At 42.2% G+C, this 18,936-nt stretch overlaps 1 protein-coding gene and 1 long non-coding RNA gene across 2 annotated transcripts in view; one reads left to right on the forward strand and one right to left on the reverse strand.

Annotated features, from left to right (window-relative positions):
• LOC130297704 (uncharacterized) overlaps nt 1-18,936 on the forward strand; it is a 53,311-nt gene that overhangs the window by 16,840 nt on the left and 17,535 nt on the right. The gene's annotated exons all lie outside the window — the stretch shown is intronic.
• LOC130297700 (BPI fold-containing family B member 6-like) lies at nt 1,398-14,656 on the reverse strand. Its single transcript, XM_056550465.1, has 8 exons — nt 13,809-14,656; nt 10,603-10,711; nt 9,073-9,177; nt 7,360-7,506; nt 6,765-6,828; nt 5,808-5,868; nt 3,804-3,895; nt 1,398-2,110 (listed from the first exon to the last, which is right to left on the reverse strand). Exons 1-8 carry the CDS (start codon nt 13,906-13,908, stop codon nt 1,928-1,930), a joined length of 861 nt encoding a protein of 286 aa, XP_056406440.1. The 5' UTR covers nt 13,909-14,656; the 3' UTR covers nt 1,398-1,927.

Below are 18,936 nucleotides of genomic sequence, written 5' to 3' on the forward strand. Positions count from 1 at the left end.
GATAATGTTACGATATCTGGTTAATGTGTATATTTTCTCACCTCTGGAATGATGTCACTTAAGGTCGATATAGACATGGCCCCTCCATTGACAAGCTGGATAAAAAATAACAAGTTCTGGTTATATTGTTGTTCATTATAGGAAGACAAATAGCCTCTAATTTACAGACAACACCATGAAGAAGCTCGGCTGTACTCGACTGTCCCTGGCAGCTCCTATATACAGTGATTGGAGACGTTGGTGTCCCTATTTAAAAGACTTGGACCATCTGGTAGGGACTGTAATTTGGTAGTACAAACTGCTGGGTGGCATCCACATTTGGAGGTATGCATCTGTGGGTAGTAACAAAGTCATTCAGTGACTTTTAGTGGTCTAGTGTTCACAAGGACCCACAGAGGCACCAACAGAGGCCGGTGTAACCCTTTAAGGTACTCTTAAGGTACCCTTCCAGAGATTCTCCACCCCACAGATGATATGCATGAGGTCTTCTGCTTCTGAGCTGGGGCTGCATTGGGGGCCTGAGCCCCTTACAGGGGTATTGGCTGTACCCCCTGATGGTGACCCTGTGTACAAGGTAGGGCTGGCATATAAGCCTGGTTGTCCCCTATTGGGAGTGTTTTGTCCCCTATTGTTCCCTATTGGGAGTGTTTTGTCACCTATTGTCCCCTATTGGGAGTGTTTTGTCCCCTATTGTCCCCTATTGGGAGTGTTTTGTCCCCTATTGGGAGTGTTTTGTCCCCTATTGGGAGTGTTTTGTCCCCTATTGGGAGTGTTTTGTACCCTTTTGGGAGTTTTTTGTCCCCTATTGGGAGTGTTTTGTCCCCTATTGGGAGTGTTTTGTCCCCTTTTGGGAGTGTTTTGTCCCCTATTGGGTGTGTTTTGTCTCCTATTGGGAGTGTTTTGTCCCCTATTGTCCCCTATTGGGAGTGTTTTGTCCCCTATTGGGAGTGTTTTGTCCCCTATTGGGAGTGTTTTGTCCCCTATTGGGAGTGTTTTTTCCCCTATTGGGAGTGTTTTTTCCCCTATTGGGAGTGTGTTGTCCCCTATTGGGAGTGTTTTGTCCCCTATTGGGAGTGTGTTGTCCCCTATTGGGAGTGTTTTGGCTCCTATTGGGAGTGTTTTGTCCTCTATTGGGAGTGTTTTGTCCTCTATTGGGAGTGTGTTGTCCCCTATTGGGAGTGTGTTGTCCCCTATTGGGAGTGTTTTGTCCCCTATTGGGAGTGTGTTGTCCCCTATTGGGAGTGTTTTGTCCCCTATTAGGAGTGTTTTGTCCCCTATTGTTCCCTATTGGGAGTGTTTTGTCGCCTATTGGGAGTGTTTTGTCCCCTATTGTCCCCTATTGGGAGTGTTTTGTCCTCTATTAGGAGTGTTTTGTCCCCTATTGAGAGTGTCCGCGTCCACAATTGGGAATGTTCCCTAATCGGAGGCTGCAAATACATTAAGTCTTATGGGACTCTCCCAGGGAATTAAAAACTGTCCACTATTGGGAGGTGTCCGCTAAGGGAGATTTCACTGTAAAAGTACATTTTTAGGCTTGACAATACATAGGGTTTTTTTTTTACCCCATACCCAGGATTGTGTTTTTGGCCCCTAGCTTCCCTTGTGGGTCTTTATTGTTAGTGTCGTTATAGGGATTATACTGTCTCGCATCTCTTCACTTCCATGCCCCTCTTGTGTTGAAGGTATAATTTCAAGACTGGGGGTGGGGGTAGAGTACACTCGTCATCATCATATGCAGTAACATCATTGGTCACCACATATGGGTATGTTTTCTAGATGGGTTACTTCCCCCCTTTTTCAGTAATATAGGTGGCAGAAATATAGCTCAGTGTTTCCTCTAATGACATTCCTACCCAACACTTGGCTTATTGTGCACAAAAACATATGAAACATCTCATCCAGTGAACGTGTATACTCGTTTTATATTTCATACATCTTCTTCACTGGCTTTAAAGTTAAACGTTCCTTCTTCTTGAAGCACAGTGAAGGCGCGTCCGAGTAAGTCAGTGGTCAGATATAACGTGGTTTCAGAAGCAGCAGGCAGGACTAAAGGGCTGGCAGCCTGGTCATCTGGAAGGTTGATGAGATTTTCTCCTTCGAAAACTTGGACCTTCAGGATGAATATGGAACATTGTATAAATATCTTTTTTGCAGAATATGGTTACCAATACCTTAAAGGGGTACTCTGCCCCTAGACATCTTAAGATGTCTGATTGCGGGGATCCTGCTGCTGAAAACCCCTCCGTTCTTGGCTGCGGCACCCCAGACATCCGGTACACGGAGCGAACTTCATTCCGTGGTGAATGACTGGTGATGCAAGACGGAGGCTTGTGACATCACGGCCATGCCCCCCTCAATGCAAGTCTATGGTAGACTTGCATTGAGGGGGCGTTGCCGTGACGTCACGAGCGGGACGTGGCCAGGATGTCACAAGCCTCCAGCGCTGCACCCGATGCTCTAAGCGTACACTGGGTGCAGCAGGGAGATCGTGGGGGTCCCCAGCAACTGGACCCCTGCAATGAGACATCTTATCCCCTATCCTTTGGAACCTACAGCTTGTTTTAGGAGAATGATACAGTGCCTAGGCCCAGTGAGAATGTGGATTGGATCCCTGGTTCTCTGAATTGGTGGGAGCTCCAGCACTTATGCCACTAACCCATCTAATGCCATTACCATGGTTCCTGAGAAGTAGCTGGGTGTGTAAAAATAAGCAACAAACAGTATAAATGACTGCCCTGGATTAAAGATAAGAACACCAATATTCATTAGCCTTCAAAATGATTTCAGATTTGATGGCCGATTTAGCCCTATACCTGCTGCACAGATGAAGAGTGTCTGCTTCAATGAGGGTAAAGTGGCGATGCACAGCATCTCTACTTGATACCCTAAGGCCAGACAGAAAACAGCATATCTCCATCACTGTAGAGGACTCCTTACTTTAGGGTGCCATGCTACTATGTACTGGGCAGGTGACATAGACACTGTGCACCAGCCTAGTCAATGTAAACTGAGCAGTTAGGAATGAAATGTATGCCTCACTGCTCGGTAAGTTCAAGAGCAGGGACTCCAGCCTTCGACAAGAGTCCCCACTTCTGCACTGGATTTGCTCCAAATGAACCCCAAATGTACTGTAGAGGGGGCCTTACTCGATGGTGGCAAAGTACTATGTACTGAGCAGAAGGCATGTACACTCTGCACTGACCCAGTAAATGTAAACTGAGCAGTGAGGCATAAAATATATGTCTCACAGCTCAGTGGGTTCGTGAGAAGGGACACCTGTCTTCAACAAGAGTCCCAGCTTCTGTGCTGGATTTGCTAAAAATGAATCCCAAAAATGTTGGATATTGGAAAAGTTTTTGCAAAATTTTGGAGGAAAATTTATTCTGATCTTATTCATTCACTCATCTCTTTCCTTGATAATGGAAAGCTGTGGGATGTGCTGAGTAAAAAGCAATAGAAGTCACCTTTCTCTTAGACTGAAGAAATTCAAAATCTCAACCAAGGCACCCCCGAATGCTGGGTGCGGGGGTCGTGATGTCATGCCACACCCCCAAAGTAAGTCTATGGGAGGGGGCGTTGTGGCTTTGGCTGCCACGCCTCCTCCCATAGACTTGCATTGAGGGGCATGGCATGACATCACGAGGGGCATGGCTGTGACGTCACAACCCTCGCAGCCCACACCCAGCATTCGGAACAAAATGTTCCAAATGCTGGGGCAGTGGAGTACCCCTTTAAGCCACTGGATGATGCTGTGAAATAACTATTGCAAATGGCTGCCAACCTGGAGACTTAAACGGACTCACATTTAATTCAATAATGATATTCTCTTCTGTCACTGTCGGTGTCGGAGATGTCGAGTATTGGAGGCTTCCAGCTTGTCCAAAAGGGAAACTCACTAAAAACAAGACACTCAGATATCAAAGTGTTACGTGACTACAGACAGCAAATGTGACAACACAGACAAAAGGAAGCTGCGTACAGAGACAGAAATACAGCTAGAAGTGGAAGCCATGTAGCTGGTCTGAGCATAGGTCCCATTTTGAATGGGACAGTGAAGTTTTTACTTAATTTTGACAATGTCCTGTCATTTTAATAAAAATATTGACGTCAAGAGAGCACGAGCCTTGATTCTGGCGTGGACCCTGGAGTGGGCACCAGTAAGGTAACTAAACTGTGTTATCTTGAGTGCTTCACTCCTCCTCTGGTCAGTGGAGCACCAAAGCAGTGGGGCAGTATGTCCGTGGGAGCCGCCTACTTACTACTATATATGGGGGCATAGAAAAGAATATACAAAAAGAAAGTTGCAGCAGCAATCTCAGTCATGAGGTTCTTAGCACACGTTTTGATCAGAATGTGTCCCCCATCCACCACAAGGAGCTGGCCTCACTTTGGATGGGACCCTAACATAAATAGGGGCCAACAACTATATATGGGGGCAGTATAAGGGCCTAGAACTATATATGGGGGCCTACAAGTATATATGGGGCAGTACAGGGACCTACAGCTATATATGGGAGCAGAATGGGGCCTACAATTATATATATATATATATATATATGGGGCAGTATAGGGGTCTATAACTATATATGGGGCAGTATGGGGGCCAACAACTGTAAATGGGGGGGGGGGGCTACAATTATATATGGAAGCAGTATAAGTACAACTATATATTGGGGCAGTATGGGGGTCTGCAACTATATATGGGCAGTATGGGGGCCTCCAACTATATATATGTGGGCAGTATAGGGGCCTACAACTATATATGGAGGTAGTAGAGGGCCAACAACTATATGGGGGGCTAAAACTGTGTATGGAGGCAGTATAAGGGCCTACAACTACATATGGGGCAGTATGGGGGCCAACAACTGTAAATGGGGGGGGTACAACTATATATGGGGACAGTATGGGGGTCTACAACTATATATGGGGCAGTATGGGGGCCTCCAACTATACATGGGGCAGTATGGGGGCCTACAACTATATATGGGGGCAGTATAGGGGCCTACAACTATATATGGAGGTAGTATAGGGGCCTACAACTATATATGGGGCAGTATAGGGGCATACAACTATATATGGGGGCAGTATAGGGGCCTACAACTATATATGGAGGTAATATAGGGGCCTACAACTATATATGGGGCAGTATAGGGGCCTACAACTATATATGGGGGCAGTATAGGGGCCTACAACTATATATGGAGGTAATATAGGGGCCTACAACTATATATGGGGCAGTATAGGGGCCTACAACTATATATGGGGGCAGTATAGGGGCCTACAACTATATATGGAGGTAGTATAGGGGCCTACAACTATATATGGGGCAGTATAGGGGCATACAACTATATATGGGGGCAGTATAGGGGCCTACAACTATATATGGAGGTAATATAGGGGCCTACAACTATATATGGGGCAGTATAGGGGCCTACAACTATATATGGGGGCAGTATAGGGGCCTACAACTATATATGGAGGTAGTATAGGGGCCTACAACTATATATGGGGGGCTACAACTATATATGGAGGCAGTTTAAGGGCCTACAACTACATATGGGGCAGTATGGGGGTCTACAACTATATATGGGGCAGTATAGGGGCCTACAAGTATAAATGGGGGCAGCAGAGGGCCTACAACTATATATGGGGTCTACAACTATATATATTGGGGCAGTATAAGAGCCTACAACTATAGATATATGGGGGTCTATAACTATACATAGGGGCAGTAGAGAAGCCTACAAATATATAAGCCTGTCCAGTTTTTGCTATCCCAGTGTCGCATTTTAAGCGTTATACTTAACTGTCTTTCATGCACAGCTCTCCATTTATTTCACTAAGGACATGATCCACTGCTGGACACACCTGAAACATAAAGTCATTTTAAATGTTTTATTCTTCAAGTGAAGCTTTAATAACCATAAAAACCTGCCAATGGGATCTTTGCATATAGGTAAAAGGGGGAAAGATATACAGTCTAACTTTCTTATATGGTGTTATCACAAAGTGTGGCATGTTATTTGCTTGACTTCCTCATAACAGGAAGTTGTGTAGTCCTCTCATCAGAGTGGTGTTGTCTCCAACTCCTCCCTTTCTCTGTAGCACCACCCCTGAGTGATGTCAATATCTTTGTCCAGCCTTTACAGCCACACAACCATCTCCCTGTTATATCAACATATACAGACTGAGTTGTGTTTACAGCATGCTGCCTTATGATGAGGCAGAGGAGCAGACAGGGAATGAATGCAGCAGGTGCTGCAGATTTACTTACTGCAGAGAAATAGTCTGCTGTGTACTGAAATGTTCTACTACAGCTCTTGGTGGGGCGCTGAGGGAGGAGAGTAGGCAGGGTGGGAGGGCTGTCAGGGACAGACAAGCAATGCTACATACTTTTGCAGCATTTTTTTTAACCTGATGTCAGAGTACCCCTTAAGAGTTACCAATCTTGAGACCTGTTTATATGCCTCCGATCTTAAATCATGACATCACAGCCACGCCCCCTCAATGCAAGTCTATGGGAAGGGGCGTGGCATATGCCACGCCCCTTCCCATAGACTTGCATTGAGGTGATGTGGTGTGACAGCACGAGGGGCGTGGCCGCGACGTCTCGACCGCTGCAGCCCGCACCCAGCGTTCGAAACAAAATATTCCAAACACTCGGGCAGTGGAGTCCCCCTTTAATATTTTTGAAAAAAACTATTATACACTGGATAACATATAGAATGCAATAGGTGATAGTATCCATCAATATCATAACTTACTGTAGCCGGCAAGATAGTTTTAAGATTTTTATCCAGAAAATTATTCATCGCACTTGGCAAAATTCTGCATAGTAAAAAAAAAGATGTAGTCATTAGAAAATTCTGAACAAGGTGGCACCAAAAAAATCTGAATGTATAATAATATTATAAATAAATAAATAATATTAAGAATAATAATAAATTTATTAATAATACATAAATAATATTAAGAATAATAATAAATACATTAATAATACATAAATAATATTAAGAATAATAATAATAATAAATAAATTAATAATAAATAAATTCATAATAAATAAATAATTTTAATAATAATAAATTAATTAATAATAAATACATAATACTAACAATAATAATAAATGAATTAATAATAAGTAAATAATATTAATAATAATAATAAATGAATTAATAATGAATAAATTAATAATATTAATAATAATAATAAATGAATTAATAATAAATACATAATATTAATTTAAAAAATACATTAAGAATAAATAAATGAAGAATAAATAAATAATATTAATAACAATAATAATAAATTAATTAATAATAAAGGACATTCTGGGCAATCTCTGGGCAGGGGACTCACCCTTTGGGAAGATTGACGTCCATTGCAACAAGATTGGTCACACATTCCACCTTGACTAATGTCGGGCACTCTACGTCCTCCTTCTTCACGCTTGAATTTGTAACAATATCTACTTCCATTTTCATGACTGTTTTTCCACCCAAGAAACTGTTAAACCAGAAACATATTTTGGTAAGGCTAAGTTTCCCTTATTTTTGGTGTTTTTTTATTTTTGTTTTTTTTTACCTGAAAAAAACAAAAAGCCAAAAAAAAAACAAAAAACTGCACTCTCAAAATGGCATCGTTATCAAAAATAATGAGTTTTAGCCTTGGCATTTTTATTTATTTAAGTTTTTTGTTTTTTATTACAAGTCATGTGATTACTTCATCGTGGGACTCTAGTAAAGAATTGAGGGTTAAAAAAAAAAAAAAAAAAAACTTTAAAAATGTTAAACCTACATTGCGTTTTCTTGGGGGATTTTTGGGGGATTTTTCTGAGGAAGATTTTCATTAAAAAATACCAAAGTCTCAGAATGCTGTGCCACTGAGGCAAAAAAATGGCAATAAAGAGGGAAAAAATGCCTTAAAGGGGTACTCCAGTGGAAGACATTTGTAAATGACTTCTATAAAAAAATCTTTACCCTTCCAGTACTTATTAGCAGCTGTATGCTACAGAGGAAATTATTTTCTTTTTAAATTTTTCATCCACAGTGCTCTCTGCTGACACCTGATGCCCGTATCAGGAACTGTCCAGAGCAGGAGAAAATCCCCATAGCAAACCTATGCTGCTCTGGACAGTTCCTGATATGAACAGAGGTGTCAGCAGAGAGCACTGTGGTCAGACAGAAAAGAAATTCAAAAAGAAAAGAATTTCCTCTGTAGCATACAGCTGCTAATAAGTACTGGAAGGATTAAGATTTTTTAATAGAAGTAATTTAAAAATCTTTTTAACTTTCTGGAACCAGTTGATTAAAAAAATATATATATTCCACCGGAGTACCCCTTTAAAGAAAAAAAAAGTAAGTTTATTCATTACTGACTCCCAGCTAACATCTGGCCGCAGTAATTTTTTTAAATTTTTTTTTTGTGTGTGTGTTTTTGCCAAAAACGTGGAAACACAACTTATGATGTATGTGCCTATGTTAATAACACTGGCCTAAGTTTAACCATTTTGGCTTCACCTATCCTAGCTTAAAGGGGTACCCCGCTCCGAGACATCTTATCTCCTATCCAAAGAATAGGGCATTAGATGTCTGATTGCGAGGGTCCCACTGCTGGGACCCCCCGCAATCTCTAAGCAGTACCTGGCATTCGTTTAGAACGCTGGGTGTTCATGACCTCGCCCCCTCAATGCAAGTCTATGGGAGGGGGCATGGCTCCTAGGACTGTATGCACCTTTTCCAGCCCACCGGAGCAACTGAAAGCTGAACTAATTTATGCAGGATAAGTCATCAACTGCCGAGCCGAGAAGTTCGTGACGAATCGAATTTACTGTAAGTTCACTCATCTCTAGTTATGACCTATGACACTGATGGCTTGGGGACTTCAATCCAACATTTGAGATTCTTTAGGCTAATTTACCATCAATATAGGTATTTACACTGTATTTTGCAGCTTTTGGACTCTATATGAAGGTATTATTTGGGCTCTTTATGCCCCATGGTAGAAGGTGTCACGGGGGGACTGATCCAGACCAGTTTTGTTCCTATGGTTACCATAGGTTCCACATCTCACCTTTTCCCGGTGATTAATATCTTGTTCGTTACAAACATCTGGATCCCAGTGTCCGTTAGGATGTTCAGGTAGATCTTGGAGAAGTCAATCTTTTCCACCTTTATACTGTAAATAAATAAAGTAGTTACTCTCAATTTTCTACCTGCTATGACACATGTAGAGCAGGATACAGTATAGTGAGATCTCTTTAAAGGGGTTCTCCACTTCTTTATGTATCCTCTATCCACAAGATAGAAGCTAAGTGCCTGACAGCGGGATGTCCAACTGCTGGGAATCTCAAGAACAGGGCCCGCCTCTCCCCGCTAAGCGGTTCTGCCCCCACCTTCCGAGGTGTACTAGTCAGGGCTGGCCCTACCATGGAACCCGGTGGAACCATTGGTACCAGGTGGCACTTTTCAGTGGCAGCCCTTTTTTGCCCCCTTTTTTTTTTTTTGGACCACCTAGGTCCATGGTCGGGCCAGTCTTGCCACTGCGCTACAGCTGCCCATTGAGCTGCTGCAGTGCTGGCGCAGCCCAAGCTACTTAATAGCGGGCACTTTCAGACAGTAAGCCTGCAGGCTGGCTGGCCTGGGTCTGGCGAGGGACATCGCGCAAGTGACGTTCCTCCGCAGACCCGCGCACAGACCCACAATGGACTGATGTCACTCGTCAGTCCATCGCCGGAGAGAAGAAGTGCTGCGCAGGCAAGGTGTGTGTGCCTGTGTGTCTCCTTCCTCTGTGTGTTGGGGGGGGCTATGCTGCCTTTCTAATGTGGGGGAACAATGCTGCCTATATAATGCTACAGATTAATGTGAGTTGCACTGCTGTGGAGCTCTTGAATATGCAGTGCAATTTTATGTCATAGTCCTTTTTTTTTCCCCTTGGGGGGGGGGCAGCATTTCACTCTTCGGCCCAGGCAGCACAAAATCTTGGACCGGCCCTGGTACTAGTCTCGGCAGTGACGGCCCACTCAGCCAATCACTGACTGAGGCAGAACACATCCCATCCTATCCCATCCTCTTGTCCCCTCCTCATATCTTATCCCGACTACAGAGCTCAAGTCCTGCAGGTACACATGGGAATGGAGTTCTTGCACTTTTTTTTCACAGCAGGACCACTTGGGGGACATTTAGTTTAGAACGCTGTGTGTGGTGTGGGGGTCGGCTATGCCCCCTCTTGAATGTTACACCACTCCCCTTAATGGAAGTCTATGGAAGGGGGAGTGGCGTCACGAGGGGTGTGGCATCACGAGGGGCGTGGCCGACCCCCCCACAGCGCACACACAGTGTTCTGAATTAAATGTTCCGAATGCTGGCCAATGGAGTACCCCTTTAAATAACCTATATTTTCTGTTGACATATAAGTAACCTGTGACCAAGTGTCATCGAAATAACTCCACATACACATTAATCTATTCACACATAAATAGTTTTATATATATATATATATATATATATATATATATAAACTCTAGACTAATAATACAGCATCTTGTGGTCCCCAGGTTATGTTATTACTAATACAAATTCACAACCTTCAGGGTTCACTTACTTTGTAATACCCTTCACGGCACCTTTACCCTTCTTGAGGACTTTCTTAGAAGTGTCGGAGTTTGCCATTTTCAGTAAGGTTCCTGTATCTGCCAGAACATCAGTCACAGCTGGAAGAGTGAACACGACCCAAGAACAAGTCAGACGTGGTCGAGCCACACATGTAAGTCATGTATGTAATTCCATACATTTTATTAAAGGGGAATTCCAATAAAAAAAAAATCCCATCAACTGGCTTCAGAAAGTTAAACAGATTTGTAAATTACTTCTATTAAAAAATCTTAATTCTACCAGTACTCATCAGCTGCTAAAGTTGAGTTGTTCATTTCTGTCTGACCACAGTGCTCTCTGCTGACACCTCTGTCTGTCTCAGGAACTGTCTAGAGCAGGAGAGGTTTGCCATGGGGATTTGCTCCCACTCTGGACAGTTCCTGAGACAGATAGAGGTGTCAGCAGAGAGCACTGTGGTCAGACAGAAAAGAACAACTCAACTTTAGCAGCTGATGAGTAGTTGTAGGACTAAGATTTTTTTAATAGAAGTAATTTACAAATCTGTTCAACTTTCTGGAGACAGTTAATAGGAAAAACTGGAATACCCCTTTAATTCATTATCTATAATGTAATTTACTGAGTATTATTTGTAGTAGTCGGGGGGTGGGAGTTGATACTTCACAAATTCTGGTATAGTAATCTAATCTATATAAGATTTTATGGATTCTAATGGAGTAGATAAATCCCATTGACTTATAATTGGCTACTGTATGAGGTTGACTAAGGGCAGTGTCACTCAGGGCACAACCGCAGGGTATTTCACGCTGCTGATGCGCCGGGAGCAGTCCCAGAAGGACTGCAGAGTCCCCCATATCAAGTTCCAGCCTCCACCCAAGTACGCATATTGGAGGTATTTACCAATGGGATCCAGATTGCGCTCAGATTTTGCGATCAACAAATTAAAAAATAAATCTGACCAACTCTCTAATTTACTCAGAAAGCCCTAAAAAGGGGTGTGGTCACTGGGGAAAGGGGGCGTGTTCCTGACCATTTTGAAAAATCCCATCAAATTTACTACTACTTCTACTAATGTTCCCACATAAAATGTGGTGGATTTGAGCTCTTGAAAACCCGAAAGCTCAAAACAAGTGTAAGAAAAAAAAAAAAAAATAGGGAAAAGTGCTAAATTAGTAAATACCATAGTAAAATACTTGTCAGGGGGGGAAAAAAACCCCCTACAAGGAAAACTACACTCTATTTAGTAAATCAGGGCCAGTGTGTTGGTCAATAAAGGAACAGAGCAGACAAGAGAGTTCAGCGTCCATTGAATACAAAGCGATAAAGGACAGAATTCCAACACGTTTCGGCATGCGTAAGCCCTTATTCATGAAAGCGAACCAAACCCAAGCACCCCATATTGAAGGACTTTAAAGAAAGCTGAGCCCAGTGAATAGGGTGCAACTAAAGAATAGAGAAATGGAAGAAGAAAAGTCGAGTGGTTTTGGGGTGAATAGGTAAATATCCAGTATTCTAATACATCACCTCCCCCCCTCTGGTCCCTGGACAGCATTTGTACCCCAAAACCACTACAGTTTTTTGCTTCCATTTCTCCAAGCCCTTATTCATGGTATACTAAAAGTTTTACATCCTGGGTTTTAGGGTTTTCTGTTTAGGTACCATGTAGAAAAGATGAATTTTATATTCCTTAGAAATGCTTGTTGCAATATTTGGGAAGCTCCTACCAGTAAGGCTATGTTCACGCTACCATTCAGCTCTACTTATGGAGTTTTTATTTAATTTTTGACAGCAAAAACTCCTTTTAGGGCAAGGTCATACGGGGCGGATCCACAGCGCATTTCACGCTGCAGATGTGCCGACGGCAGTCGCAGGGGGACTGTAGAGCTTGCTCTGCAGTCCTTCTGTGACTGCCGCCGGCGCATCTGCAGCATTAAATACGCTGCGGATGCGCCCTGTGTGACCCTGCCCTTAGTCAACCTCAAACAGTAGTCCAATATAAGTCAAAGGGATTTATCTACTACATTAGAATCCATAAAATCACAAATCCAGCAAAACCACCACGGATTCTGTTATTATAGTGTGAACTATGCCTTAGGTTGTCTAAAGCTGCCATAGACACAATGACAATTATAAACCATCTAAATGATTTTATACTATTGTTATTTCATTTATACTTGTATTGTAGTGATAGGTTTCTTTAGGTGCTGTAGAGTACAATCCAGTACACATTTTAGGTGACTTTTTATTTTAGTATGGACTGAATCTGGTAGATGTATTTGTTCTGTAAGGGCGGAATGAATGGGTTGGACATAAACTAATTCACCCAGTTGGTTTCCATGACAAATGTAATAATACATTAAATAATAAAATGTAAAAATATACAGTATGACATAAGAGACTTTAATAAATAAGATTCCCAAATAAATAAATATGAAAAAAATAGATAGATATGAGATAGATAGATATGAGATAGATAGATATGAGATAGATAGATATGAGATAGATAGATATGAGATAGATAGATAGATAGATATGAGATGAGATAGATAGATAGATATGAGATAGATAGATATGAGATAGATAGATAGATATGAGATAGATAGATAGATAGATAGATATGAGATAGCTAGATATGAGATGAGATAGATAGATATGAGATAGATAGATATGAGATAGATAGATATGAGATAGATATAAGACAGATAGCTAGATATGAGATAGATATTAGATAGATAGATAGATATGAGACAGATAGATGTGAGATAGATAGATAGATAGATAGATAGATATGAGATGGATAGATATGAGATAGATATGAGATAGATAGATGTGAAATAGATAGATATGAGATAGATAGATAGATAGATAGATAGATAGATATGAGATAGATAGATGTGAGATAGATAGATATGAGATAGATAGATATGAGATAGATAGATATGAGATAGATAGATATGAGATAGATAGATAGATAGATATGAGATAGATATGAGATAGATAGATAGATATGAGATAGATAGATATGAGATAGATAGATAGATATGAGATAGATAGATATTAGATAGATAGATAGATATGAGATAGATATGAGAGATAGATATGAGATATATAGATATGAGATAGATAGATATGAGATAGATAGATAGATCAGAAGACTATAGATATTTTGAAGATACATATGTGGATAGCATTCCTTACCATTCTGTAAAGCACAGTTATCCAGCTGCAGATAGGCCCCAGGTCCAAGTGACTGGCTCAGGGTCACAATCCCCAGGAGGACTCCAATGTAGCACAACATGACCGCTCTTCACCCCTAACTAACTAAATGTGGTAATTTACAAAAAGCTCCAAGCCATTCAGTGTTGCTTCCTATCAGCATGTAATTTAGCTTGGGATATCACTTTACAGATACTTCCCTTCACATTGGAAATCCTTTTTTAAAGGAGAAAAGCACTTTTAAGGACACCTGTAAGGTTGAAAAAGTAGTTTTTCAAGTTATTAAAATATCTTAAAAGCAGGGCTCTTAACATGTCAGCAGGACAGGTAAAATCTTGACGGGTTTTGGAGGTGGGTCACTCCTTAGTCATAAGCAACAGAATTATGGCAACCTGTTATGGCATCTCTCTTGTGTTGAACATTAGTCCGGAATGCTTTGTACGGCTCTCGTGCTGTTGTATCGTTTCAACTAGAGATGACTGAATCGTCTGAATCTAACATAAAAAAACTCATTTTTATCTTGACGGGTTTTGGAGGTGGGTCACTCCCTTAGTCATACGCAACAGAATTTTATGTCCTCATTCCAAAACCTGTATTGGCATCTCTCTTGTGTTGAGCATGAGTTCAGAATGCGCTGTACGTCTCTCCAGCTGTTGTATCATTTCAACTAGACTGTATCGATTTGGCCGGAATCGGATCCTGTTCGAATTTAACAAAGAAAAATAGTTCAAGAATTCTACAGGGAAAGGAGAGGCCTCGTACCAAACTGTGCATCAGCTGAAGCATTGATATTGGACATTTTTCTCAACCAGGGTGCCTTCAGCTGTTGCAAAACTACGACTCCCAGCATGCCAAAGGCATGCTGGGAGTTGTAGTTTTGCAACAGCTGAAGTCACCCTGGTTGGGAAACACTGACATAGGAGGAAGAGAGGAGATCCAGCGGCAGACATGGATTCTTGTGGTGACTTAGTGGTGGACTATGATTTTTTTCAGTGTATCAGTTGTGATTTGTGGACATTGATCTGTAGTAGTCATTATCTTGTAGTATTATCTTGCAGTGTAACAATGTGTCATAGACCTGTGGAGTCCAGCAGTGTTAGACATAGATTCCCGCAGATGATCTAGTAGGCATCAACACTTAAAGCGCAACTGTCATGAACCTACACACAGCCTTTGTACTGTGTGCAGATTGTGCTACAGTAGTGTTTTTACCTTAGTTCTCTCTGCTTTTATCACCCCAAAAAACTTTTTTGAGAGCAGCCGCACACAGTTGGATAGGCGAGGCGCAAGGTTCGCTATGCCCCGCCGCCAACACGCCTATCCCCTGTATGTCAGCACTGGGACCACTGTGTGATTGACACACAGGTCCCAGCGCATGCGCATCTTAGCTTATGCTCCATGTGCGCCGCAGCGTGTTATCCTGGCAAGTGCTCGCTCCCGCCGCCTGCCTTCTCAGTGCGCCTGCGCAGTACTAGAGGTAGAGTACGCACGCCCCCTCCCATAGACTTGCATTGTGGGGGCGTGGCGTCATGAGGGGGTGGGTCTATGATGTCACAAGCTCCTGGCACCGTCTCCAGCATTCGGAACAGTTTGTTTCAAACGCGGAGCAGCGGAGTACCCCTTTAACCCCTTAAGGACTCATGGTTTTTCCGTTTTTGCACTTTCGTTTTTTCCTCCTTACCTTTTAAAAATCATAACTCTTTCAATTTTCCACCTAAAAATCCATATTATGGCTTATTTTTTGCGTCGCCAATTCTACTTTGCAGTGACATTAGTCATTTTACCCAAAAATGCACGGCGAAACGGGAAAAAAAATCGTTGTGCGACAAAATCGAAAAAAAAAACGCCATTTTGTAACTTTTGGGGGCTTCCGTTTCTACGCAGTGCATATTTTGGTAAAAATTACACCTTATCATTATTCTGTAGGTCCATACGGTTAAAATGATCCCCTACTTATATAGGTTTGATTTTGTCGCACTTCTGGAAAAAATCATAACTACATGCAGGAAAATTTATACGTTTAAAAATGTCATCTTCTGACCCCTATAACTTTTTTATTTTTCCACGTACAGGGCGGTATGAGGACTCATTTTTTGCGCCGTGATCTGAAGTTTTTATTGGTATGATTTTTGTTTTGATCTGACTTTTTGATCACTTTTTATTCATTTTTTAATGTTATAAAAAGTTACCAAAATACGCTTTTTTGGACTTTGGAATTTTTTTGCGCGTACGCCATTGACCATACGGCTTAATTAATGATATATTTCTATAGTTCGGACATTTACGCACGCGGCGATACCACATATGTTTATTTATTTTTTTTTTTACACTGTTTTATTTTTTTTATGGGAAAAGGGGGGTGATTCAAACTTTTATTAGGGAAGGGGTTAAATGACCTTTATTAACACTTTTTTTTTACTTTTTTTTTGCAGTGTTATAGGTCCCATAGGGACCTATAACACTGCACACACTGATCATTGTTATCCCATAGGGACCTATAACACTGCACACACTGATCATTGTTATCCCATAGGGACCTATAACACTGCACACACTGATCATTGTTATCCCATAGGGACCTATAACACTGCACACTGATCATTGTTATCCCATAGGGACCTATAACACTGCACACACTGATCATTGTTATCCCATAGGGACCTATAACACTGCACACACTGATCTCTCATCCTGATCACAGGCGTGTATTAACACGCCTGTGATCAGCATTATCGGCGCTTGACTGCTCCTGTCTGGATCTCAGGCACGGAGCAGTCATTCGTCGATCGGACACCGAGGAGGCAGGTAAGAGCCCTCCCGGTGTCCGATCAGCTGTTCGGGATGCCGCGATTTCACCGCGGCAGTCCCGAACAGCCCGACTGAGCAGCCGGGATACTTTCAGTTTCACTTTAGAAGCGGCTGTCAGCTTTGACCGCCGCTTCTAAAGGGTTAATACCGCACATCGCCGCGATCGGTGATGTGTGGTATTAGCCGCGGGTCCCGGCCATTGATTAGCGCCCGGACCCACGCGATATGATGCGGGATCGCGGCGCGATCCCGCTTCATATCGCGGGAGCCGGCGCAGGACGTAAATATACGTATTGCGTCGTTAACGGGTTAAAGAGGTACTCCGGTGGAAAATATATATATATATTTATTTTTTTTAATCAACTGGTGCCATAAAGTTAAATAGATTTGTAAATTACCTCTATTTTAAAATCTTAATCCTTCCAGTACTTATCAGCTGCTGTATGCTCCACAGGAAGTTCTTTTCTTTTTCAATTTCGTTTCTGTCTGACCACAGTGCTCTCTGCTGACACCTCTGTCCATGTCAGGAACTGTCCAGAGTAGCATATGTTTGATATGGGGATTTGCTCCTACTCTTGGACAGAGGTGTCAGCAGAGAGCACTGTGGTCAGACTGAAAAGAAATGTAAAAAGAAAAGAACTTCCTGTGGAGCATACAGCAGCTGATAAGTACTGGAAGAATTAAGCTTTTTTAATAGAAGTAATTTTCAAATCTGTTCAACTTTCTGGAACCAGTTGATTAAAAAAAAAAAAATGTTTTCCTGATATGTGCACAAACACCATGGACTGCTCCCTCATGCGTAAAGCAGGTAGATAGGGTTCCCTCAGGATACAACAAAGTACACTCACCAGAGTTGTGCAGCTGGAGGCATATACGCTCGATATAAAGCATAATGAAAATGGCTGCACCTCCCAGTGTTTCACATATAGAACACGAATAGATATTCCAAGAAACTTTTTCCCCTGGTGGGATTACGGGTGCACACCAGGAACCAGTGATAAAATACAGTGAAAATGTTTTAATTAAACTTTTTACAACGTGTTTCAGGGCTGTGTCGGCCCCTTCATCAGGTATGATGAAGAGGCTGTCATGGCACAGAAACTCGTCTGAAGTTAAATTAATAATATTTTATTGCTGGTTCCTGGTGTGCACCCATTATCCCACCTGTATCTTGATATGACATGTCAGTGTGCTGGGAAAACCTGTGAATTGTTGGGGGGCGCTAATTAGATTCCACTGCTCATAGTGATGATATATACTTTCTATGATGAGAAATCCCCTTTAAACAACAAAGTAGACTATCACCAATAGATATATGTCTGCCAATTACTGTTGCCAATAACTTCTTGAAGATAATTTGATATGACATTTATTAGGTCGCCACCTACGTCTTTGCCAGATGCAGCTCGTCCCATAATCCACTTCAGCTAAATATAAGATTTCAATAGAAGCAGAAGCTGAGGTTTTCTTATCTCGGTTCCGGAGGTAAGATTAAACCTTTGATAAGTTGGGTTAATGCATTGTTAGAGTTGTGTGGAAAATACCTATAAATCTGATCCTTCTTCTCCACTTACATAGGGAGATGAAGAACAGATGATTGCATAATAGTGCACCCTTGACAGGTGCTCGCTAGCCGATCCATCACCCAAGTTGTTAACATTCGATGTCTACAAATATGCATCTGTATTGGCTCCTGGAGTGGTATGATGGTCACCAAAGTCTACCTTAAAGGGGTACTCTGGCTCTAAGACATCTGATCCCCTATCCAAAGGATTGGGGATAAGATGTCTGATCGCGGGGATCCCACCTCTGGGAGATGCACGCAGCGCTAAAGCCTCGGAGTCTACCAGGTCACAACTACAGGGCCGGACAATCGTGACATCACGACTCTGCCCCCGTGTGATGTCAGACCCCGCCCCCGCAATGCAAGTCTATGGAAGGGGGTGTGATCGTCATCATATGTTAGTCTGGCCCCGTACCGGCCCCGTAATTGTGACCCAGCATACTCTGAGGCTTCACCGCTACATGCAGCTCTCAGATGGGGGTGCTGCATGCAAGACTCCTTTGGAGTGTGTGATTGTGTGTATGCAGCTGAGCTGAGTGTGTGATTGTGTGTATGCAGCAGAGCTGAGTGTGTGATTGTGTGTATGACACAGAGCTGAGTGTGTGATTGTGTGTAGGCAGCAGAGTTGAGTGTGTGCATGGTCATGCATACACATAATCACACATTCAGCTCTGCCCAATACACATGCTGCACACTAAGGCTGGGTTCACATTGCAGAATTTCTGGGCAGGATATCTG

The sequence above is a fragment of the Hyla sarda genome, chromosome 13, assembly GCF_029499605.1.
Source record: "Hyla sarda isolate aHylSar1 chromosome 13, aHylSar1.hap1, whole genome shotgun sequence".
NCBI lineage: Eukaryota > Metazoa > Chordata > Amphibia > Anura > Hylidae > Hyla > Hyla sarda.